The following is a 26,532-nucleotide window of genomic DNA, read 5'->3' as shown; positions in this document are numbered from 1 at the left end:
TATTGTATCAGTAATATATCAGTCTTATACGTTGTACTCTTAAAAAAGGCGTCTAAAATAATCCACACGCACTTGTGGATTATTGTAAACGCTTTTGTTCAAAGAACACGGCATAATAATGAGTGCTTGCTAGTGACTAATTTAACACAAATTGAATGACGAATTAGAAATTTCTGTGGTGGTGGTGGTTGTGGTGGTGGTGGCGGCGGTGGTGATGATGGTGGTGGTGGTGGTGATGATGATGATGACTCTTTTTGCTGCTAGAGGAGATGTGAATTACATGTTTTCATTCATTATATACCCACTTTGTTCATTTCTATATAACTTGAAAGCAATCTATACCAACAAATAATTTCACTAGTATTAAACTACATTAGCATTGATACATTGAAACCCATATGCGTGCCAACATTAAAGCTTTAAAGTTTCCGAAGCTTTGAAACTGATCATGTCATCCGCTCGCAAACCTATATACTCTTACACAATATCATAAAACAACATTTGAAGCGACTTTGTTGCACTTGTTACCATATTTGTCAACCATTGCCATGGATGATCTATGCCTGGGGTCTTTGTCAACCATTGCCATGGATGATCTATGCCTGGGGTCTTTGTCAACCATTGCCATGGATGATCTATTCCTGGGGTCTTTGTCAAATATTGCCATGTATGATCTATGCCTGGGGTCTTTGTCAAATATTGCCATGGATGATCTATGCCTGGGGTCTTTCATTTACAACAACGCACATCATTTGAACGAGGATGTTTTCCCCATTATTCATGCCCTAAAACGATTGTATGTAATTTAATAAGCCGATAAATATCGCAACATTTTCATTTGTTCGCTAGAGTGTTAATGACTTGGAAGTAAAGCAATAAATGTAATATATGACAAGTATAACGGAATGGAGTATTAAAGATGAACGTAAGTAGAGTTGTATCTTTGAAAAAAAACTTATGTTCTCGTATATAGTTGATTTGTTCTTTCAGATGTTTAATCTAAATTGCATTAATGTGGCTATAAGAAAGGCGGGTACCCCCACCATTGTTCCATCATGAGTAAGGCGGGGACCCCCACCATTGTTCCATCATGAGTAATGCGGGTACCCCCACTATTGTTCCATCATGAGTAAGGCGGGTACCCCGACCATTGTTCCATCATGAGTAAGGCGGGTACCCCCGCCATTGTTCCATCATGAGTAAGGCGGGTACCCCCGCCATTGTTCCATCATGAGTAAGGCGGGTACCCCCGCCATTGTTCCATCATGAGTAAGGCGGGTACCCCCGCCATTGTTCCATCATGAGTAAGGCGGGTACCCCCGCCATTGTTCCATCATGAGTAAGGCGGGTACCCCCACCATTGTTCCATCATGAGTAAGGCGGGTACCCCCACCATTGTTCCATCATGAGTTAGGCGGGTACCCCCACCATTGTTCCATCATGAGTAAGGCGGGTACCCCCACCATTGTTCCATCAACGATATTTCGATACATGGCCATGAAGCGCTGTGTCTCCTATTTGATGTATGTGTGGCCGTGATCAGTTTACAGAATCTGAGATAAATTGTAGGCTAATAGGTATATCCCTGTCACTGTAAAATGTAGCATGCATTAACCGGACTATATTCAATCATGAAGAAATTGACCATTTATAAATTATTTGAAACAAACGATACAGTCTATTGAAATACTGAAACGTTGTCTAGCACACCGGATAGATATCAACGTGCTGGATGAGTCACGCGCAACAACGCATCACTTCTGACTTCCTTTATTCTATAGTTAATGTAAACTATAACAGTTTGATAGTGTGCAACTGAAAACATAACTTTAACAAACAAAACATACAAAACGAAATTAATCATTTTAAAAGCGCTGTTTTAGAGGTACGTGTAATATTTGACGTGAACATTGAACTAAAATTACAACGCATCATGGTGCCAGTAAAAACGTCGCGCTAACACCGTAACCGGTTTCCGCCACTGCCCCGGGTCAGACTTTTTGATCGCATGATGGATATTATTATTCGGCTTAATTATCAATGTTGTTTTTGTCAGAGAATACGACAAGTAAGTTCTTTTTAAACAGGCATTCATCTGCATTTCGACCATCTGTATAACATACATATCGGATGTAGACTGCACATGTTTTATATTTTGATGAAAGTCTAAGGCACTATTAAGTGGTTCTCTAAACGTGTGTTTTTATTTCGCGCTGATCAAAAACGGTTTTGCCGACGTTGCACAGACTTAACGAAGACAATAGCTTCCCAAATGTTCCCGTCAGTGATTTACCCCCGTAACTGAAGAAACTTGAATGGTATGAGGCAGTGTCTGGATTTCCTCTTCCACGTCATCCATATTATACGGAATCCTATGTAAGGGTCATCGCGATCCCGCCCTCGAGTTTTGAAAATGTCAAAGAAAAAACTATGCTAAACTGTCGCATCTTTTTTTTCAATGTGTGCAGTATTTATAAAGTAAAACATGAAATATGTTGCGTCGATGTACCAATAAATATCGCGTTTTTTTCTCCAGACAGACTTATTAAAAAAGATGCACCGAAGTAAATGTCAAATTTCGCATACTTTTTTAAATATCTACAGTTCATTTTATATAAAACTTTTCGTAGACAATAAAAAAGATGCGCCGATCAACAATAAATATTGCGTTTTTTCTTCAGACAGACTCATTCAAAAAGTTGCACATAAGTAAATGTCAAATCTCGCATCTTTTTTATCGAATTTTAAATAAAAACACACACTAGTTTTCAAATACAACGTACAAAAAAAGTAAAAAGATGTAAAAATGAAACAAAGAAATGTCCCGTTTTTTCTTCGGCAATTAATAAGCCGATGTAACGGGTCGCGATTCCCCTAATAGTCCTTGGTTTATATTTATTGTATTGGGCAGTGCCTATTCGTCCATATCATAAAATTTCTGGTTCATGCTTACTGGAATGGTAGATAGGTATGTCTAGATTTCTATAGTTCATCCACTTTATAATATTCCTTGGTCTAGGGCTACTTGCAGAGTATGATGCACTGACTATGTTCACTTTACCAAGTTCATCTATTATATCATAGTATTCGTTGGACCACGTGTATAAATGGTCTCGAATCTGAGTTTAGGCTCGAACTTGTAACTGTAAATTGAATTGAAGCTTTCATTCCGACACACTTGATTGTTATTTTTTCAGATTTGGCTCGGTTGGCAGTTGTGTTGGAGCTGCGTGTTAGCGGGCCTCCTTGCAACACCCGTCCTCTCGTCGCTGCTTGGACCACCCAGAGACAACAGAATACATCATGTCATCAGGGGACTCGTGGCGCATCTAGGTGTGTAGCAGTTAGTTGTTTTTATAAACTTATAAATTCGCTTCTTTACAATATGAAATAACTAGAGCTAAATAAGATTTTGTAGCCATGGCCAAGATATATTTATATCGGGCGTTATACCATGGCTGCAAGCGAGTTTTGTTTGACCATGCGTGCAAGTGTATAAAGAAATAAATAATCTATTCTAAATACATATTTTATATGGGCCCGATAGCGCAATTGTAGGGCGTTCGCTTTGGGTGCGGAAGTTCGCGGGTACAAACACCGGCAGCGTCGAAGCAAAAGACGTTAAATATAGTACCAGTACATCCCTTGCCAAGAGCCCAGCTTCTACTGAAGAAATTATGAAAAGTTTAACCCATGAAAATGATATCCCGTGCACAAAGTTTCTTTACACCGAGCACGTTAAACAAGCAAGAGGTATCTTTGCAAACCCTATTTCAATGACTGTTGTCAAGACCCTATTCAATGACTGTTGCCAAGACCCTATTTCAATGACTGTTGTCAAGGCCCTATTTAAACTACTGTTGTCAAGACCCTATTTCAACGACTGTTGTCAATGCCCTATTTCAATGACTGTTGTCAAGACCCTATTTCAATGACTGTTGTCAAGACCCTATTTCAATGACTGTTGTCAAGATTGTATTTCAATGACTGTTGTCAATGCCCTATTTCAATGACTGCTGTCAAGATTGTATTTCAATGACTGTTGTCAAGACCCTATTTCAATGACTGTTGTCAAGACCCTATTTTAATGACTGTTGTCATGACCCTAGCTCAATGACTGCTGTCAATATAATTGTTCAATGACTGTTTGATTGATGTGTGGGGAATTCTTCGTTTAAATATTATACCCTCTGGGCAAATGGTATGTTCATTACACAAGCAATGTCACCTCGTGGTTTTACCATGAAAAGAAGGTTGTTATGTAAGTTGTTTATCAAACTCAAGAATGTATCGGAAACAAATTGAATGAAAAGTAACACTGAAGACCTGAACACGATGTTCTCGATACTTGCGTTCGCATCTCAAGTAGAATCAAAGCGCTGAAAGCGTTGAAAGACTGTAAGTAAGATAACTGAAGCGATAGATAATTTCATTTAGTTGATGAACTCGCTTAAAATGTGAACTAGGGCAGATGTGATTATAATAAGCATAATTATATCGTCCCTACTTTATGAGGTATCCAATTGCCTACACCATTCCTAATGCATGGTTCCTTTGTTTTAACCTTTGAAATGCTTCAATATACTCAGTATGCTATTTGACGCCTTTAATATCAGTTTTAGTAAGCGTATACATTCATTTTGTTTGCGTCCATTTCAGGCGATGTTTTTTTTTAAATAAGTAATGAATAAATAAGTAAGAAGCCTACATGATATACGTAAAGCCTAATCGTAAAAACGTTTTATTTTGGACATGAATAAGTAACACCGCGAGCTATAATCCTTAATATTTTCATTTTAAAGACAGCAAAATATGTCTCTTGTGATTAACCACGTGTTTGGACCGTAAACATGCGTTTGTCAATTTGAAGATATCGGACAGGGTTCGCCGCCCTCCGCCATTTTGTTTTCCTGTTGACATAGATTCTCGGTAATACATAATAAGGTATGAAAGTTTATTCTCCGGGGACATAGAAAGACAAACAACGAAAATAATGACAATATATTTAAAAATATATATATATATATATATTTTTTTTGCGATTGAATTAATATTTATTTTTTTACTTTTATGTCTAAAAAAAGATTAGGGTCGGCGAGGAAAAATTAGGCTCGGTCAGGTTACCGGAAACACAGGTATTTATTTTTTGGCCTTAATGAAATTAAATAAAAACACATTTCGGATGGGTGTTCGGGAAAAAAAATAATCAAGACAAATGAGTCTAGTCTGTTTTAAATACAATACTTATAGTTACCAAAGTGTTGGTGACAATGTCCAAATCGCCACAAATGTTAAAAACACATACAAATGAAATTTGAAAATGATTAGATGCTTTATTTTATTCCTATACAACATACAGCGTATATTTGCAATGCATCAAGACGTCACATTATATTGATATGTTCACATCCTCATTTCATCATGCACATAGGTTTTGATCTGACAACAAACTTAAAACTGTACCGTCTGGTATTTGCTACTCACAAATTTAATTTTATATAAATATAATTATGAGCTAAGGCCACAACAAATCGATCATTTGTTCTACGGATTTTGCCAAAATAAAGTAGGAGCGAGCGAAAAAAAAAATACATTTTTTTTTTAAATAAAGTCAATTCAGAGGCGAGCGCAAAGCGAAAAAAAAATAATAAAAAAGTTTATTTCTTACCAAATTTATCATACAATTATGTCAAAAAATACTTTTTAATTGCAAACATAGGTTCTCAGTTCGAAAGAAACAGGTTTTGATTGTATCACATGAAAATCTATCTCAATATTTAACAAATGGCAATAATTAGATCCAGTGCTTTACTATTAACTTCAATTTAAACGTGGATCTATTGTAAAGACAACATTCCTCATAGTAACGTGCAATTATTCGAAGATCAAAAAGAAAACTATTGTATTCATTCTGTAACAAAAATCACAAAATTTTGTTTAGACTAGTAAGAGTAATTCATCATTTGAGCATTTCCAAATATTGGCTCAGGTCTAAATTTGAACCTCTTGAAGCACATGATAAATTTATAGTGACTTTGACATTGCAGAAGATCGAAAATGTAAATAACACAGAGAACATTTCTAAAAAAAGACACTGTGGATTGAATTGCGGGACAACATAATTGAAGCAGTATCTAACAAATCTGCAAATGTGGCACCGGTCATTATATTAGAGCAGGTGGTGGAATAAAGATGTTTCCCTTTCAAGACCTCGCCTTTACCACGAACCTATGGTTTATAGGTCCGTGCCTTGAAAAAGAATATCATGACGGCCTCCATAGCTTCAATGCCCGTTAGAAACAGGCCACTTTAATAACAGGCTACTTTACTACAAATCGATCAAAGGAAACAAGTGGATAAGAACAAAGAATTGAGAAAATTAAAACAGTCATTTTACTTATAAAAGCTTTTATTTTCTTAATTTACTGATGTTATTTTTATACTGTACATGTATGTGTAATGCACTAATGAATTGAAACCACGGCCCCAAGGTCCGGGGAATAGCGGGGACTTTGACTTTCGGTCCAGCCGGGTAAATCCACCACATTCATCCGGCACTGCGGGGCCACCTGAAAGGTAAAAACACGGCCCATTTCCCCGGCTATCCCCGGTATACCCCCGGACCGGGGGGAGGGGGGGGGGCATGGTTACAATTGACTGGTGTATAAATACAGACTGTTTCTAAAACATTTACAAGTCCTACTATTTTTATATGTTTATAACAATTATGAGTATATGAAAACTGAGAAATGCATTTTAGAATTTAAAAAATAACTCACGAAATCATGTCCAATTGTTGTAAGTCCAGGGGGTCCAACGTGAAATGTGTTCGCCGAATTTTAAGTGAGGGAAATTGTGTGAAGCCGAATAAAATGGCGGCGTTGAAAGGAATTTCGGTGTTTCAAGGATGTATTTTCACCTGTTTAGTAAGTTATATCACCTTTCTCGCAATATAAATACGTCTACCCGGAGACCACATGTGTAAGCGTCTCTCGGTTTTTTAACCTATGTTTCTAGAGGCCTTTACAAAAAAGTTATTGAATGTATAAACTGAACGATTGATTGTTTACAAGTGAAAATAGAAAATTGCGTGACTTGAAACTGTGTTTTCGGCCCAAGTTTACCATTCCTGTACCTGTTTTAGCTGTTTGTTATTGAATATTTGCATTATTTATCTTTTCGACCGCTACTGCACTTACATGGGTATTACACTTTTTATCAAGTAAATGATATACATTTTCAATGTTTTTATGTTGTTCTCTGATTTTCACCCTTTCAGAGTATGTTTTGTGACTTTTTTCATTCTTTTTTTTTTCGAACACCAGGTGGACATTTTTTCCAAAATTTCTTGTAAACCAAAAAATAAAAAAAGAGTGGCCTTAGTTTAACTATATTTGACCTAACGCCATCGCTCGATACGCTGCGCCCCGATATTCAGAGGAAGTTACTCTGTTGAGTGTTTATGTCTGACAATGACCAAAAATGGCGGATAAACAAATGCTTCTCAGTCTCCAGGATATTCCTCACAATATCAGATGAGCACAAATAGAACAAACAAGTATCGCTTAAGAGAAAACAAAAGGCTTCTGGGGGTTTTATCCAACAATTACATTAAAAACAAAATTCTTTCCAGGGATTGAAAATCTGTCAGTTTCCCGTGGATTTAAATATATGAAAAAAATGTTTCTTGCTTACCGATTCTTTTTATGCAAAATATGTTGTCAGACACGTTGTCAAGCCACAATCCTTTTCTGGGAGCACGCAACTTTGGTGGCCGTCTTGCTGGCATAATGTGAACATACGGCAATGCTGGTACAGGCTTTACCTTGTAGGTTGGCAATCAACAAAATGCTTAAATAAAATAGTTAAGGACGTCCTCCTCAAAATGTTTCGTAGAAAAATTGAATCACACCAATTGATTTATCTCACAACTTCAGTAAACAAGATTAAGACCCGGCCCAGAGAGGCCCTATTCGAATTTCTCTGACACATGTTTTATTATAAACCTTTAGCAGCAGACCATTGGTATTATGGCATATAACTGCCGGAAGATAATATGTTAACGTTCACGAATCACTTAATTTTCGCGATAATTATCTAGCTATTTTTTTCGGTTAAGATAAATATAATAAGACTAAAAACAGGCCTAAAAGAGCCCAACTTTGCCACCTGTCACCTTTTTATGCTGTACAACACTAACAGTTTAACTAGTTATGGTTTGCGAATTCCACTTAATAAGTAACATAAAATAACAGCTTAACCATTCATGTATACAAAATGTAAATACCTTTTTGGATTCTAGCGAGGGGTGGTTGTCAAAACAAAGCACCGACGCTCGGGGCTCCGATACTGATCGTCACAAACCATTCCTTAATTCGTAAAACTATTGTGCCCTAATATTGCAAAGATGACAGCACAGTTAAATAATGACAATAATGAAAATACCTTTGAACACAGGTAAACGTGCTTATATAGCTGTCCGGTGATTTTTCAGTATTTCCAAACTCAGCTGATCATTTGGCAGTCTAAGTCGCAGGTACCATAAGCTTCTTTTCACCATTATTACAGCGAAAATAACATTAATATAAGGTGAATACATTTGTTTGTCGGACAAAATGGCGGATGCGGGCCTGTTGCTTAAAATAGAATAACAATATCTGGGTCACGGAAAAGGACAATCTCTGATTCTTTAGACCTAAAAATGCTTATATATCTCCAGAAACACTAAGTAGCTTATAAATGCTAGGTTAAAATTGGTTTGATTGCTTGTGAAAAAATACGGAAGCAAAAAAGTACAGGTTGGATTATTTTGAAGCCGCATACCGTTCTTGAACACTAAATTCCTGCAAAACTTCAAAGCGTAGCTTCCTGTCGTTGGGAAGCAAATTGTTTTCGTTTTAAATTGTGACATTAACATTAAATTCTTGAATCAATCTCATCATATTACGTGTTTGACTATACTGTAAACAACATGCGATATTTTTTTCATCAAAATACTTAAAAAACGCATAAAATCATGCACTTGACCCCACATGGTTTTGTATTTATGGCAATGTTTATTTTGACGAGACAGGCAAATAAGAATAAAACAGGCTTTTTTGTCATGGTCCTTGTCGCTGCTGCTGTTATTGTTGTTGTTTTTGCTGTTGTTGTTGTTGTTGTTGTTGTTCTTATTGTTGTTGCGGCTTCTGCGGCAATGACTGCATTAAATCTACATCTAACAAAGTATCTCTTCTTCGTAAAAACATGGTACATTTAGATGTGTCTTAATATGCGACGTCAAACCGCCCCTCCTTGATCCGCCCTTGTAGGTGTTGCAAGTGATCCTAAAGCGAGGGACTACAATTTAAACCCATTGAAATGTAGGACAAACTTAAACATCTATTTATATAAGCTTAAAGAAAGAGTTGATTTTATTGATGTAAAACCTATAAGTATCTTCCATGGCCGAGAGTGTAAGATAGGTTAATCCCAACCCAAGCGTACGGTGTTTTGCGGAAACGAGGTTTACCGAGTTTCCGCAAAACACCCTGCGCGAGGGTTAGGATGAACCTATCTTACGTACACCAACGGGTATGATAGATGCTTTTTCTACCACCACAGTTAAACAAAATTAAGAAACAAGAGGGCCATAATGGCCCTAAATCGCTAACCTGAGTAAACACTGATCAAACATGTTGCCTGGATAATCACTGACAGGACTTGTCAAAGTTACCTGCACACTGATAGGACTTGAAACGGTTTCCTGCACACTGACAGGACTTGGTGATTGACTGCACACTGACAGGATTTCGTTCAGTTGCCTGCACACTGACAGGACTTGATGATTGACTGCACACTGACAGAATTTGATTCTCATACCTGCACACTGACAGGATTTTGATCAATTGCCTGCACACTGACAGGACTTGATAATTGACTGCACACTGACAGCACTTGGTACAGATACCTGCACACTGACAGGACTTTTTTTAGTTGCCTGCACACTGAGAGGACTTTGTTCAATTGCCTGCACACACACAAGACTTCGTTCAATTGCCTGCACACTGACAAAACTATGTCAAATTGCTTGCACACTGAAAGAACTTTCAGTATAGATGCACAAAAACAAACAGTACATCATCCAATAAAATCAATAAACTGCCTTAAGCTCTAAAAATCAAATATCAGAACACATTCAGCACCTTCCATTAATATTGCATTGCATTCGGAGCTCCTCGGCCATTTTATCGAAAACAACCTCGGATGTATTTGGACGGTTTACATACTCAAAAAGTGGTACGTTTAAGTCCGCTGCAAGTAGATCGCGTAGTAATTTTATTTAGCAGTTAAACTTTGTGACTTAACTCTTGGGATTCTTTATTATGTTTGCAATAATACAATTCAGTGGCAATCAATTTAAACTTAGATCAATATATACAACTCTAAAACACTACATTTAATTAATGATATAATTCAAAATTTTACGAACTGATGTACCTGCATACATTCGAGGTTGTTTTTTTGGAAAAAAATGGCCGAGGAGTTCCGAAAGATATCATTGCTTCTTCTATCTAGGTCAACATCACCTTCCATCACATGTTCAAAATCATTTTTTTCTTAAAAGACATAAAGCCTTATTCACTATCCACACAGAAGATAAGATTGTAGCTTAGAATAATCTACATGAAGTTCAATGGAAAAGTCTGATTATTTAATTTATCATTAAGTAAAAATGAAATTTCGTCTAAAGAATAAAGTTTATAATAATTATTTAAATCTATGAACCTAAAAAAAGAACAATAATTACCTTTAAGTGACTATGTTGAAGACTTAATAAGGTTTAAAATCTTTTCTCTTGCTACTAAAAGTAGAAAGTAGTGGAATATCCAACAAAAAGGGAGACCATATGGCAAAACTTGCTGCCCTTGCTTCAAGAGTAAACTACATAACTATCAGATTTTAACATTTTGGCCATTTTGTTGTTGTTGTTGTTGATCAATCATGACCTTTGGGGTATTTTTGTAGAGGGTCACCAAAACAGCTTTCTGTAAAGTTTAATTGAATTTGGACTGGTAGTTTAAGAGGTGATGTTAATTTTTTAAGCAAAATAGGAAGTTGGCCATTTTGTTGTTGTTGCTGTTGTTGTTGCTGTTGTTGATCAATCGTGACCCCTTGTTGTATATTTGTAGAGGGTCACCCAAGGAAGCTTCCTGTAAAGTTTCATTGAATTTGGAGCAGTAGTTTCAGAGGAGTTGTTTTAAAGCAAAACAGGAAGTCAGCCATTTTGATGTTGTTGTTGTTGTTGATCAATCGTGACTCCTTGTTGTATTTTTGTAGATAGTCACCCAAGGAAGCATCCTGTAAAGTTTCATTGAATTTGGACTGGTGGTTTCAGAGGAGATGTTTTTTAAAGCAAAACAGGAAGTTGGCCATTTTGTTGTTGTTGTTGTTGTTGATCAATCGTGACCCCTTGTTGTATTTTTGTAGGCTTCCTGTGAAGTTTCATTGAATTTGGCTAAGTAGTTTCAGAGGAGAAGTTTTTTAAGCAATTGTTGACGGACGGACGGACTGACGGACAGACGCCGGACAAAGACCGATCACAATAGCTCACCTTGAGCATTTCGTGCTCTGGTGAGCTAAAAATGGGTTTTTTTTGTTGAAACTTTTTTGTGCGTAGTGAAAATAAATGCGTATGGATATGTGATAATTCGTGGTTGTCATGGATATGCGCGCAGTAATTCAGATTATGTTAATAGTCAAATCGGTCTTTATATAGTTCTGAGGAGAATGGAGCATTATTTTTTTGAAAGGTGCGTGAAAACTTTTTTATGGTGACATTTGTAGCGAGAAATAATTAATAAGCATTCTAAATATTGCCACAAGACAAGGTTTCTATGATGCTACAAACGACAGTCTTCAACAAGGGAGGTAATTACAATGTGATTACCATTAAAAAAGAGTTCCACTGGGACTCTTGTTTTATCTTTGCCCGTGGGCAAAGATAAGAATTTCTAGCATGGTTAAAATTTATGATCTACTTATCTGAGGTGGGAGAAATTGTTTTCCAATCACTTACCATGTTCTAAATAAGCCTAGCTTCTATAGAATGTATTTGTTTCGTAAGCATCTCCATGTGATGGGAACGCAGAAATTTTAGACGAATTGACCTTTGGCAAATGACCTACTCCCAAATTCAACACTTTTTGGCCACCTAATTTCTCGCCACTTCAACATTGGATCTCAGTGCCATGTTTAAAACATGAAGCCATAGATTGGATAATCTGAATGGATTCAGTAGCGTTGCATTCCGTTGTCATGTTTTACAATTATTTGTCGATATATTGTTTTTACCTACAATCAATTGAAAGCTGGGGTCAAGTACAAATTTGAACCATGTTTAATGATTTATCAACATATAATTAAAGAATACGCGTTGATAAATGAAAGACTGTGTTCCTTGATTTTTAAATATAGACTGATTGTTACCATAAAATTTGCATAATGAATTAAATAGCGTTTTTTCTGCCCCGACCAGACCGTTGTGATGGACAGTTTCTATGTGAGCGGATGGGAGTGGGGCGGAACCGAAAGGGGCTTGCCCGTTGTGTGCCGCTAGACAAGGTCAGAGACGGACACTGCGACTGTCCGACATGCTGCGATGAAGTTTTCAATACCCCGGGTACGTGCGGGGAAGGGTTTTTTCAACTCTTTTCAATAGTGTGTAGGCAATAACTTCCAGTGCGCGTGATTTTTCAATAGTGTGAAGTTTTTCTTCATTACGTTATACTGTACGTACACACCTATTCACTGCATGTGTTTGCCGTGTATTTGATTGTCTTTCTGAAATATGCATAAGATACGAATGTAGACTTTATACAGCACACCTATACTCATTGTGGGCATGTGTTTGCAGGCAAATTGTGCAAACAAAGCGAGTTTCGATGCGCAGACGGCTCCTGTGTGCCACTTAACCGGATGTGCGACGGCGTTCATGACTGCCCCGGGTACGACGAGCTCAAGTGTGGTAGGTTTGAAAAATGATTTGCAATCTATGCCAAATGACCGTTAAATGGTGTTCCAAATGACCGTTCAATGGTGTTCCAAACGACCGTTAAATGGTGTCCGTTCAATGGTGTTCCAAATGACCGTTAAATGGTGTCCGTTCAATGGTGTTCCAAATGACCGTTAAATGGTGTTCCAAATGACCGTTAAATGGTGTCCGTTCAATGGTGTTCCAAATGACCGTTAAATGGTGTTCCAAATGACCGTTAAATGGTGTCCGTTAAATGGTGTTCCAAATGACCGTTAAATGGTGTTCCAAATGACCGTTAAATGGTGTTCCAAATGACCGTTAAATGGTGTCCGTTAAATGGTGTTCCAAATGACCGTTAAATGGTGTTCCAAATGACCGTTAAATGGTGTTCCAAATGACCGTTAAATGGTGTCCGTTAAATGGTGTTCCAAATGACCGTTAAATGGTGTCCGTTAAATGGTGTTCCAAATGACCGTTAAATGGTGTTCCAAATGACCGTTAAATGGTGTTCCAAATGACCGTTAAATGGTGTCCGTTCAATGGTGTTCCAAATGACCGTTAAATGGTGTTCCAGATGACCGTTAAATGGTGTTTAAACAAAGATTATTTTATGGGTAGTAAGTGTGAATGTTTCTTGTGTGTGTGACATCATGCATGCTTAATAAATGATATTATTAGAAATCAATGGAATGCAACTAGACACCTATGTGCACGGAAGACGCTCGTAACTGACCTTCACCCCCTTCCCCTCCGGCACGCATAAAACACGTGAAGATGTAAACGTGATCCTAGTATTACTTAATTAAACGCACCTTCATAATGCGTTGTTCATTTACAACAGGTGGTGTGAAGGAGTGCCCGCGAAAAGGCTTCCGTTGCGTCAGCTCCCATCAGTGTGTCCCAGCTTCGCGTGTGTGTGATGGGAACCAGGACTGCACGTGCGGGGAAGATGAACACTCTTGTGGTGAGAAAATGTGGTTCATAATATTTAATTTAATCCAATAATTGCAATTAACCAATCAAATTTCTTGTATGTGCAAACTTGCCAAAAGTTAACCTGTAGATAACTGATCAACTTGTACGTGATGTAGAACTACATGTGTACCTCTCATTGCGAGAACCTTACTTCTACACCGAATGCATACCATGTCCTCTTACGCGTTTACTACAACGCATTAACTCGGACTTTCAAGACTCCCTACCTTTTACAGTTTTGCCTCGGAACTACGGTCGCTGATTTCTGCCATATTGTGTTTTCACAACGAAAGGGCAGAAAATGCGCTGATTAGTCAATGCAATTATGAGCATTATTATCCCCCCCCCCACACACACACACCTTTTGCGTTTTCGAAAACACAATATGGCAGACATCAGCCACCTAGGACCATACGAAACAATTTGATGTAAATTTGCATACGACGTGTTCGATTTCTGTTCAAAAATGGAATGGTTATACCTTTCAAAACACTGAAATAAAATGTATTGTTACAGGCTGTGGTCACATGGGCAAGTCTTTCCTGATCGCTTTCACCCGGTGCCCTTGCCCCGAGGCGATACCAGTGCTCTACATCACGGCGGCTCAGACCACGACCGTCACCATAACAAGCGCCCGCTTTACCCCGATCACCCTGGGGGTTTCGAGGTCCACGCGGGTCAATCTCCTTCAGAACGTGTTTCCAATTGCCCCAGTCATTGACGTCGTTAGTGATAGTACCGTCCGTATAACAGCGGATGAGCCTATCAGCGTGGTAGCGGTCGTCACGTGCGAGGATACGAGTACGCTGATGTTACAGGAAGTGGAGGGGACACTTATAGTTCCGGAAGACTGCGCGTCCACCAAGTACTTGGTGGAGGCGGTGAGTTCCAAGTCCTCGACTAACTCGGACACTGAAGGTCAGGTTGTCATAGCTGCGTATGAGGACAATACCTTGGTCGAAGTAACCCAACCAAACGGAAATAAGACGAGCACTACTCTTCAGAAATTTCAAATGTTCTACGTTGAAGGTTCTAATCTTTCCGGTTCAATTATAAAAGGAAACAAAAAGATCGCAGTGTACAGTGGCAGTCAAGTCGTTAGAATCCCGCTGGATACGAGTCAAGTATCTAAGGGGGTGATATTTGAGGCATTGCCATTCTCTTGGACGGGTGTATGTGATCGCGGCCTTGCGCCCGCGGCGAGTGCTGTTCTTCCGCATCCTTGCCGCCACCAGCGGAACAGTGGTTTCAGTTTGGGACCAAGAAGGGAAAGAGATAGAGAAATTTACAATGGAAATGAGTGAAATTAAAGAATATGTTTTCATGGCCGATGACCACCCGGTGGTTTCAGTAACTGCCTCGGAGGGTGTATTAATTTCGCAGTACGAGGCGTCGCGGCCCGTGGATCAGTACGGAGCCGGCGATCCGGCCGTCGTCTTCCTTCCCGCGCTCACACAGTGCGACTCTGACATCCAGTTTACACTTCCAGACAAAATGGACCGGAACATCCTCACTGTCGTAATTAGCGACTATTACGGCATCGACGGCCTGCGCGTAGACGGACAGCCATTTCCAGTGTATAATCCTCTTGAAATAGAGGTTCCGAAATACGGCGCATTTACTTTGTTGTTCGCTGATATACAGAAATCATTTGATGATCCAATCTTCACGACGTTAACGCATGATAATCCCAGAGCAAAATTCTGTGCAATTCTCAAGTCTGAAAGGAGACAAGACACAATGCTTACCCGTGTTGGCGGTAAAATATGAATAGTGCAGTCTAATGTACATGCACGTGTAAATGTTGACCTATTATGCATCAGTACTACAAATGTTATAAGCTCTAATAAAGAAAAGTTGAGATCCAACCGTAAAGGGACTGAAGCTAGTTTTTCAGATGTTGGTACTTTAGCAATATTTATATGTATCGTTGGTCACATCACACACATGTAATCTTAATCTGTAAAACAAGTTATCATGAAAAGATATTATGAAGTAACCAAGTTGTAATGGAAGTGTCATCGACCATGTTAACCTCATAGTGATGGGAATCTTTTCTTTCCTTAATGACTTTCGCTTAAGAAAATGATCTCAAAATCGAAATGTCCCCTGTTAGCAAAACTTATTGTATTTAGACATACATTGTAATTCTAAGACGTAGTGAACACTTACCATTTGTACATTTTAAAATTTGTTTTTCAGTACTTACAGTCCCTTCAGAAAAGGTAAAAAAAAACTACAAAAAAGATTTAATGAAAAATGTTTTATCTCATTGGGAACGGTTCAAATTTGACAGGAGATATTCACATGAAAGTTGCTATGACCATCCAAATATATTACTAAATTTAGTTGTTTTTATTTGTTTTATCTAAGAGTAATACCGCTATAGATTGAAAATAAATTATTCGACACAAATTGAAAGTAGCTGTTTTCGACATTTCAAAGTATTGTCCTATCCATATTTACTCGGTTTTATAGATACATAACGATAAATGTAAGTTCGTTCAACATTTAAAACAAGGGCATGTCAATTATGCACCAGTCAATTGTAACCACGGCCTCTTTGTCTTTTGCGCAAACTATAGCGGGGAATGGGCCTTACCTAGGGTCTCTGGGTGCGGGGGCATTTGGCGATGATTTTACCATCTGTTTGTCCCCGCAGGGCTGGGATTTTACCCGGGGTTGGCTGGACCGAAAGTCAAAGTCCCCGCTATTCCCCGGACCTGGGGATGGGGGCGTGGTTACAATTGACTGGTGCATTACTAAAACATTATCGGTCTATGTTTTAGCATCCGTTAATCTGAATCTACCATCAGCATATCGACACAACCCGTATTAACATTTAAGTATTAATGCGCCCACGGGAGTATCAATTCAAGCGCTGATAGAACTGTGGTGGTCAGCAAGTTCATTAATCTATCTGCTCTCATAGCTACGAAGCTGCATTATGCATGAGTAACTTCTAATCGCTTTGGTTACTTTGAGCCGAATTCGTTTTAACCAATGATATTTATGTAAAGTTCACTTTTTACTTTGAGGCGATTCTGCCTTAACCATTGATAAGAGTTCAATGAACTAGGTTGCCACAAAATGTTGAATACCTATTTAAGTACTAATCAGTTTTCAAAAGTAACATACATTAAAATAAACCTGAAACTTGTCAAATAAAGCTATTTTTTACAAAGTCCTTTTGGCTATTGAAAAGAAATCATATATTATAAATGTCATATTCATTAGTCACTTCGACAATTTTATACAGTAATAAATCTTCGACTTAATTGCGACATATTCCTATCAAACCGAGTTTCCATTTCTGTTTCACTGTTCAGTGTAAGTTCTTTCCAGCTGGGGAGGGAATAAAACAAAGGGCATCAAAAGTCTAAAAAAAAAAAAACCAAAAAATAGCAAACAAAAAACACATATTTGACTTAAAAAAAACTCACTAGAGTTACACGGAACAGTTTAACAAGATATGTAAAATACCACTTATAGCAGCAAATAAGTCATGTCGTATTACATGTATGTGGGGTAATTTAAGGTTATGACCAACATCCCTTCCAAGTTTGAGGTGGAGGTCTTGACAATACTCCCCATCGGACATACTCTAGTTATCAAACAATCTACTTAACAAAAAATGAATAAGGGTCATCTGGTGCTCATGATCAAACTTCCCCACTTAGTTTGACCACCTTGACCATAGGCCCAAGCAAACCTAGTTATTAATTGGAGGAGGTTTGGACTGACATTTGCAAAGCAATATACACCCCACCCCCGACACACACACGCACACGCACACACATCATTATTGCAGGAAAATCAAACACTGATTGCGAGGATGGAAGAAAAAAATCCAGGAATCCTGACCACATATTGGTTATACATATTTAGTTTTGCTGTACAATCCTTCATAAGATGATCCTAGTGAAAATATTTGTATAACATATCCCTTGGATGTTAAACAGTTTCAAACATGAACAAAAAATAAAGGCCTGTGAAATGTTTTAATTTTGTCATTTTACATGCAGAGACAAACATGTTTACATGCAAACTGCACACAGATTCATCAACAGCAATATACAAACAAATACTAACTTAACGCTGACATGAATAAACAATTCCCAGCTAATGACCTCCATTCCAAGAAAACACAAGACGGAATAAGGTTACACTAAAACCAGTAAATGTATAGGAACGGATGGATAACATTTGGACATATTGTGTTCATATCCAATTTTATACGAAGTACTTTCTACTATTTTTAGTAATGTTTTTACAAAGGGCCTAACTCAACAGCTATTGAAGACAGAGTAATGGGCCTTGCCATGTGCGTGTCACTGGAAACATGTGTACAAAGGTTCATTTGAATATCTTGAACGAGTTTGGAATTATGGTCAAAACACTGCCACCAATACCACATTCAACAGATTGCAGTATTAATACAATATACTATAAATGACCCAACAAGATCCAGATTGACCATGTCTGATGACCATTAAAATGTATTTATGTGGCCTAATAATGTCCAGTAGAGTGGACACAAGCCATTGCAAATGGGAATAAAATGAGTGTCCTGCGCTTCTTTTGTCACCAGTCAAGTGCTTTCATGTCACCGGTCATTAGGAACAATGTGGATGTCTTCACTCAGTTTCTTCAGGGTGCGTCTCAGGTTGGGCGGGGCTAGGTCAAGGGGAGTCTGTTCTTCCTGTAAAAATCACATGGCATTATTTAGATTATATCATGAACTATCATGTGACAAATTGTTTAGATGCTTACTTAAGAGTTGTATGGCAATTATTTTTGGAATATAAAATAGTATAAAACAAGACCTGTCTAAGTAAGATAAGAATACCCCCAAGGTGCCATCCTGTTCAATGGATTATGCAATCACTAGTATGCCTACATTCAGGAAGAGCTATAATAACTGAAAACAGTTGCCCATTTATTTTAAAATCCCTCTGTGCCTGACAAAGTTACAACCCTGACACAGCCAACCATATTGTTTATGCCTATGCAGCATTCCAAAATAATAAAGCTGAAAGTGTGACATTGACCTTTAAGGTAGGGACGTGTGTCTTAAGTGGAATGTCATCATCATTTACCAAACACATGCATTGAGTAATTCTCAAATCACTCTCTGCATGACAATGTTACAGCCCGGACACAACCAACCATATTCTAGGTGCATATATGCAGCATTCCAAAATGATTGAACTCTACGTGTGACCTTGACCTTTAAAGAACAGGCCCGAGTCTTGCACGTGACATGTCGTCTAAATGTACCATAGACATGTGCCAATTTTTTTTTAAATCCCTCGGTTGTTGACAAAGTTACACTCGGGACACGACAAACTCTACTGTGTATGTATATAAGCAGCATTCCATTATAAAACCTATCTTTGAGTCCTTGACCATTGACGAATTGCACATGACACAAATGTGCCAAGTATTTTTTAAACCTCACTCTGCATTACTCTACATGCATATATACAGCATTCAATAATGATTTAACTCCAAGTTTGATCTTGAACTTTGAGGTAGAGTTTTGGGGTTTGCAAGTGACACATTGTCTTTATGTACCTAACACAAGTGCCAATTTATTTGAAGATCCCTCTCTGCATAACACAGTGAAAGCTTGGACGCAACCAACTATATTCTATGTGCCTATAAGCAGCATTCCATGATTCCATCATGATCATCAAGTTTGACCTTGATATTTGAGGTAGGATCATATGTTTTGCTGGTGACAAGTTGTCTAAATGTACCAAACACATGAGCCTATTTATTATAAAATTCTTCCGAGTAGGACAAGGTTAGAGCTGGGACACGAAAAAACGGACAAATCCTTTGGGGGCATACAAAATAACATTAACCCAATCTAGAACAAAAGTGTTAGTCATTAACTTAAAACATCAATGTGTTTAAGTTTGAATGTCTTATATTCATGTATAACTGTAGCCATTCTCCATTTTTGAGAATCTAAATAAAAAATCTGACTTGTAAGTAAACCAAACAATTATGGACTGTATTTAAGCATTGTTTTATGCCTATTCAAGTTGATGGTAACAAAACCGTGCAAGCGTCCACTGTACCTTGTTCATGATGGTGACATATGCGCCATGTTGTATGAGCAGCCTGGCAACCTCCGACCTCTCTTCTTCACATGCCACATGTCTGCAACATTTCAAATCATTCTGATAGGATTTAAAAATTATTTCTACAATATAATATAGTGTGTTTTTTTAAATATTATTAAGTTACATGTAATAACTATGTACCGACTACAACAACCAATAAGAGAGTTAATTGAAGTTGTAGTAGCACTTCTGCAACATATCTTTGAACAGGATATCTGATTAAACTTCCTTTCAATCTGAAAATTATAGAAGCACTTGTTGTTAAAAACAAACAGTTTTAAAAAGTAACACTACTTTGTAGCATATATATCGACCAGACTATGGAGGAAAAACGTAGACAAGTATTAAAAATTAAACGAGATGACTACTCCCAATATGGTACGACTTTGTGCTGGTATGAATTCTCAAGAAATCCATACAATGGTGTGTTGCCACTGGAGTCCTTATAGTTGACGTCAGGTCGGTACTGCAGGAGTAGCTTGGTTATCTTCACATGGCCCTTGGATGCGGCACGATGAAGGGGCGTGTTCTCATACAGGTCACCAATGTCTAATGCACCTCCATTCTCTAACAGTAACTCTGCTATCTGCAACATAACAAAAATATCATCCAGTTGCTATACCTTTCACAATAATGTTCTACGTCAAGCCTCCAACATAAATGACGCAACGCCATGGTCCATGGACTGGTCGCGCAGTGACCCCATATTTTTCCATATTGGGTCACCTAAATGGTGTCTATTTTCCAATGAATATTCTGACGAAAAAATGAAACATTTAAACACGTAAACAGGTTGTCAACGTGATATTATATACGTTATGGGTTAGTAGGTGACCCGATATGGGATATATGTGGCGCCGGAAACCATATTTGGGTTTGAGCTTCGCTCTCCCCAATACGGTTTCCTTTGCCCCGTATATCCCATATCGGGTCACTTACTAGCCCCGTAACTTATAATATCACTTAACGCTGATTGTGAAAACAGCGTCTGCTGATAAAAACCCATACATGAGACAGTTCCTTGGGCAGAAACCAGTATCGGTGTCCTTCCTGAAGGGTCAAGAGAAAAAATGAGCCACCCATAACATCTACGACTTAACATAAGAGGCAGTCAAATATAACACTCTCACCTTTTATAAAGTTAAATAGTTAAGATAAAAGTGATTAGTGTTCCCCCTCCTCACCAAAAACACAAGGTCCACAATTCTCTGTCAGAGTTTATGTGAGTTTCTTACAAGGTCACCAAGCCAGACAAGTGGTTTTTTTCTGGGTTATCTATTTTCCCCCAAGACTCAAGACAACATGTTCATGTAAGGTAATACTGTGCAAATGAGGCATTGTTGTAATATTTTAATAAAGACCTGTTGAAAAATGAAAAAAATGAAAACTAATGAATTGTTTTTAAATATCATCAATTATCTGAGATCTGTAAATATAAAAAAAGTACTGCTACATCTCTCCATAGTTCAGCACACCACACAGTGTCTGGCTACGCTATCTGTCGTATATATATCTAGCGACTCTTTTGTGACATGCACATGTTTATGTATAATTTGTTAAACAACTTTCATGAATATGCACATCTCTATTTATACAAACAAACATCAAAGGTGGAGAATAAGTTCTCTCACTTCTCTAAAACCTTGAATAAAATGGTAATAAAGGATTGGTACAAAGTTAGAAAAAAGTAGAAAGTAAAACTAACTTACCCTGGTGATATAAACATATAATTACAAAGATCCTTGAATTAAAAAATATAGAATTATAAAGCTAAAGGCAACATCTTAACTATAAGGACTGGTGCACTAAAGGGGCTCGATCATGTTTATGGACCAAAATGAGTTTTCCCGGTAATGTGCTTAATCAGCCCTACTGATTACAACTTTGTTATGTTTCCACAAGTTATTCAAACCATTATATGTATATAAATCTTCGAAATAGCCCACTTGCCCTAAGCCCTAGACAAACATATAAGAAAAAGGGCAATTTTGCTGCTAAAAGCAGTTGAAAAACTAAATCTGTTTAGTTTGGGAGCTAAAATGAAAAACTTGAAAGGATTGTTAAGCTCTGAAAGTTACCAGTTCCAGCTTGCAACCAAATTACATGTACATGTATATATATATATATATTAACTTTTAATATAAATATAACTGATAAGTTCTATTTGATTGCTGTTGCTCAAACAGGCAACATTGAATATAAAATAGTATGGCTAAGTGAACAGACAAGAAAACTACCTGATATCTGTCCTTGGAAGCAGCGTAATGCAGGGCACATTGACCAGTCTGGTTAACAGCATTCACCTGTGCTCCCCGTGACACAAGGTCACGCACAATCTGCTCTCTGCCAGCAGAGGCAGCAATCATCATAGGAGTCCACATGGCCTGGTAACATTAGTTGGTTTATGTTTTATAACCTTTTATATACAGTTTGCACTTTCAAAAATCTTCAAAGCATTTCTATCTAAATGCTATTTCAGGGTTTGTGAAAGGATATAAACTATTGACAAAGTCTTCTTGATATACATTTGATATTTTGGACTAGTGAAGTCAGGAATTAAACTAACATATAAGTAACTATTCTTCTTTGAAAAAAAGTACAGCTTTACCATACAATGTACATAAATACAGGTGAGTATTCCTATCAGGTTCTTAGACTCACTAGTTATGACCAACTTCATGTACATGTATGCACACTATTGTGTATGCTTCAAGCTAGGACAAAATTAAGCTGAGTAATTCCTCATGAAAGCTCTCATTATTTTATATTGTTCCTTTTTTCCTTATTAACAAATGTGTTTAGTCCAGCTTGGTGTTCTTCACAAAATATTGTCATAAAATTATTTTAATGCATGGAGGGTCAAAATTCAACAAATAAAATTATATATAAAATTATTAAACCTTAAAAAAAAAATTCAAACAGTTGAAAACTGATATTAAGGCCTTGATTTTAGTATTAAGAAATGTCACTAAAGTCCATTTACTATTAGATTTTATTACAAGTTCTATTAATAAATCTCCATGATTGGACTAAGAGCAATTTCAAAAGATAGAATAAAACGCCATATTGACCTGTAACTTAATAGACCGGAAACAGTTTATCATATGATGTCAAAAAAAAGCTGAAAATGACTTCAAAAACACCATATTGACCTGTCTCTTTATCGACCGTAAACAGATTATCATATGACGTCATAATAAATGCGGTTTCATATTATAATTAAACAGTTATTTACTATTTAGCTTAAAATTTGCATTCCATATTGACTGCAATATCATAACTGACCTTCACATTTGGCTCGGTCAAATAGGATCTTTTGGTCAATATGATAGCATATATATATATATATATATATATATATATATATATATATATATATATATATATATATATATATATATATCATAGTAAAAGAGTAAACAATTGTATAATAATCTCTGATATTGATATCGTCATTTGTGTATTTAAAAATGTTTATGTTGTGAAAGTGTTTATAGATTTGAGACAGCCAGAAAATAACTTCAAATCGACACATGACACACACTAAATAAGATGGATCGAAATTTCGGACCGATTTTTTTACACTTTTTGAAACTGAAATTGGTCTGGCTTGGTCAATATCGGTCCAGACCAGCAAATTGCCGGTTTTTAGAAGCCCTGATGAATATAACACATCAATGCTTAATAATACATCAATTTGTACCTAAATGTTAACAAGAAAACTCATCAAAATTGTTTAATTGAGTAAGTAGGACAGTCACACATTTATTTAACACCTTACTCAACATATACATACGTATACATTACAGGTTGTGTAACTACGAAGCTTAACATCAAACTTAGAGGAGTTGGGTTTTAAATCCAGTCTGTTACTACCTAGTCATTCTAAAATGCCGTCCAGACTTCTTTTTTAATGATGTTTAGCCTAAACATCATTAAAAATGAAGTCAGGACAGCATTTTAGAATGACTAGTTACTACCCTGTTACCTCATCTCTGGCATCAACTGGCACATCCATTGATAACAGCAGTTCCACTATCTCATTGTGGCCACCAGATGCTGCCCAATGAAGTGGCATTCTCTGGCTCTAAAAATAGAACACATCTAATAGGCATAGCCACAATAATGCGCGTAGGGAACTTTTTATAACATTTGGATATTCATTTTGTTCCCTAAACGCCACAAGTCGACTGATTCATACCAAAGTAAAATATATTCTTCAACTGTAACTCCATAATATTTAACACTGCAATGTTAAATAAAAACACAAAAGCTAAACATAAATTATTTTAGCCAATACCTTTCTCTTATTACACTTATGAAACACAAATTTAGATCGATCTGTCAACAAAGCATCGCCATTTTTTAACTATCTAGCAGGTGCCCGTTATCTTTCTGCTCAATATATTTAGCGCTTGAATCTGTCATTCTTGGCTAGGAAAACAACAAGTGGGATATGGATGCATAGAGTCACCATAAACAAAAATCGTCAAAGACTCTGAAGCGGCTGTTTATATGGACAACTAATAGAAATTACTTCTAATAAATTTCAACTGGGAAACTTCAACAAACTGTTTAACATTAAATTAAAAAATATGTATTGGCCAAAGGTGAAAGTAACAGTATATTTAAGTGTTTTGACGATTTTCAGACTCCAGATAGTGACACAAAACAGTTGTCAAAATGATACATATAGAGATCCCAGAAGTTCTGGGATCTGTATATGTATCATTTTGACAATTGTTTTACCCCACCCACTAAATTTGCATATACACAATGATTGTTTTCGATAAAAGTATTACTCAGCTGGGTGATAGGCAGTAACAAATTATGTAATTATTACAACATCAATTTAAAATACCACATCTTTCTTTATTGCCTTGCTATGGTCTTCTCGTAATTTAATTTTAAGAATATCAATGTTGCCTTCATACGCTAATGTGCTTATTTCATCCATGTTTAATGTATAGAATCCGGAACAAGATCGGACTCTCATTAATATTGAGCGAATACCGGACTTTACTTAACTCAAGTTTATGGTAGACGGGATATGCAAATTACTATTGCAAAGAAAGGCTGCAGATAAATTCTATCTGTAGAAAGGTGAAATTCCACTGCATGTATACACAAGTAAAAAAAAAAAATGTGTAATTACACTTCATGCTTGACCATATTCTGAATTTAACCAGTAAAGTATTTGGCGTCAAACTTGCATAATACTTAAACTTGAGCTACCACAACAGCATCTTTATCAGCAAAAGCTGGGACCAATAATACCAGTAATCTTACTCCCAGGCAAAAGTTAGTATAAACACGGACCTATAAAGCTTATAGGTCCATGGTATAAAGAAGCAAACCTGTCTCCTATAAAAAAAATCGTTAAAGAAACCATTTTTGTATTATTTACCCCAAGACCGATATATTTTAGCTGGGCATGCCAGAAGATACAGTACGATTTAACCTTATAAACTCAAAACAAGCACACAACATTCATAACGAGCTAGAATGTGGCCAATAATACATCAATTTACATGATTAAAAGAATAAACACAAAAAAACAACATATCGCCACACACACTGTCTCAGCTGAGTTTCCACCATTACAAATAGCGCCGAATGGTTTCCCCGTTCACTAATAACGCGGAATAGCTTCAAAACACCCTGAACGTCACTTGATCGTTTCACTCACTAACCTGTCATTCAGTGTTCAACTCATTTTCAGCACTGTTATCTCTTTTAAATGTTTCCATCGATCAATTTCATCATCTGTCGGGCTCTGTGTCTAATTAATTTCACAGCAGATTTCCGCTTCTGATGCATGGTGAGCCGAGCAGCAGTGCTATCCGTCCTATTGGAAAAGGGGTAAGTGTGTTTATTGAGCATGTCGAAGTCACGTGATGAGTGTCGATGAATATACCGCCGCTTTTTTAAACTTACTGGGTAAACAAACCCAGTAGATTTCGAATATGAAAGAAAACGCCAAAACTGCGAAAGCAAAATGTGTCGTAAGTGACGTGATACACCAGTAAGTAATATGCACTGCGTTGTACAAAAGTTGTAAGTTTTTGAGAATTTTCGATTTTTTTTTACAATTTGAAGTGGCGTCTAGTCCCCTTTACCTTAAATACTATTTCAGCAGACAATAACCATAACAGAGTCAATGGGCGCCTCGTTTTACACTTCGACTTCCATGTAAAACGTTGTTTCATTGGCTAATTCTCTAATTTACTTGGCCGGTTCGATCGAATCATCATCCACCAACATGCGCACATAATTTATTATTGATGAATGTATGTATACACAATCTGAAATACTGGTTCTTTTCTTTTGAATGTTCATTTTGTAAAACATGTTTTGTTTCTACAATACTGTTTTGCAATGAAGATAAAAACTGTTTACAAAATTGGC

General features: G+C 37.1%; 2 protein-coding genes across 2 annotated transcripts; one reads left to right on the top strand and one right to left on the bottom strand.

Annotated features, from left to right (window-relative positions):
• Window positions 1-854: 854 nt before the first annotated feature.
• On the top strand, window positions 855-15,294 carry LOC128213723 (uncharacterized). The gene is made up of 6 exons (XM_052919750.1): window positions 855-925; window positions 3,198-3,333; window positions 12,518-12,661; window positions 12,896-13,006; window positions 13,857-13,979; window positions 14,507-15,294. Exons 1-6 carry the CDS (start codon window positions 920-922, stop codon window positions 15,292-15,294), a joined length of 1,308 nt encoding a protein of 435 aa, XP_052775710.1. The 5' UTR covers window positions 855-919.
• A 2,683-nt stretch (window positions 15,295-17,977) lies between these two features.
• Window positions 17,978-25,120, bottom strand: LOC128212231 (26S proteasome non-ATPase regulatory subunit 10-like). The gene is made up of 6 exons (XM_052917578.1): window positions 24,986-25,120; window positions 24,113-24,211; window positions 22,362-22,508; window positions 20,544-20,710; window positions 20,080-20,161; window positions 17,978-18,692 (listed from the first exon to the last, which is right to left on the bottom strand). Exons 1-6 carry the CDS (start codon window positions 25,118-25,120, stop codon window positions 18,597-18,599), a joined length of 726 nt encoding a protein of 241 aa, XP_052773538.1. The 3' UTR covers window positions 17,978-18,596.
• Between the last annotated feature and the right edge of the window lie 1,412 nt (window positions 25,121-26,532).

The sequence above is a fragment of the Mya arenaria genome, chromosome 2 (genome assembly GCF_026914265.1).
Source record: "Mya arenaria isolate MELC-2E11 chromosome 2, ASM2691426v1".
NCBI classification, from domain to species: Eukaryota; Metazoa; Mollusca; class Bivalvia; order Myida; family Myidae; genus Mya; species Mya arenaria.
The sequence above is the reverse complement of the archived record's forward strand: the minus strand, read 5'-3'. Positions and strand labels throughout refer to the sequence as shown.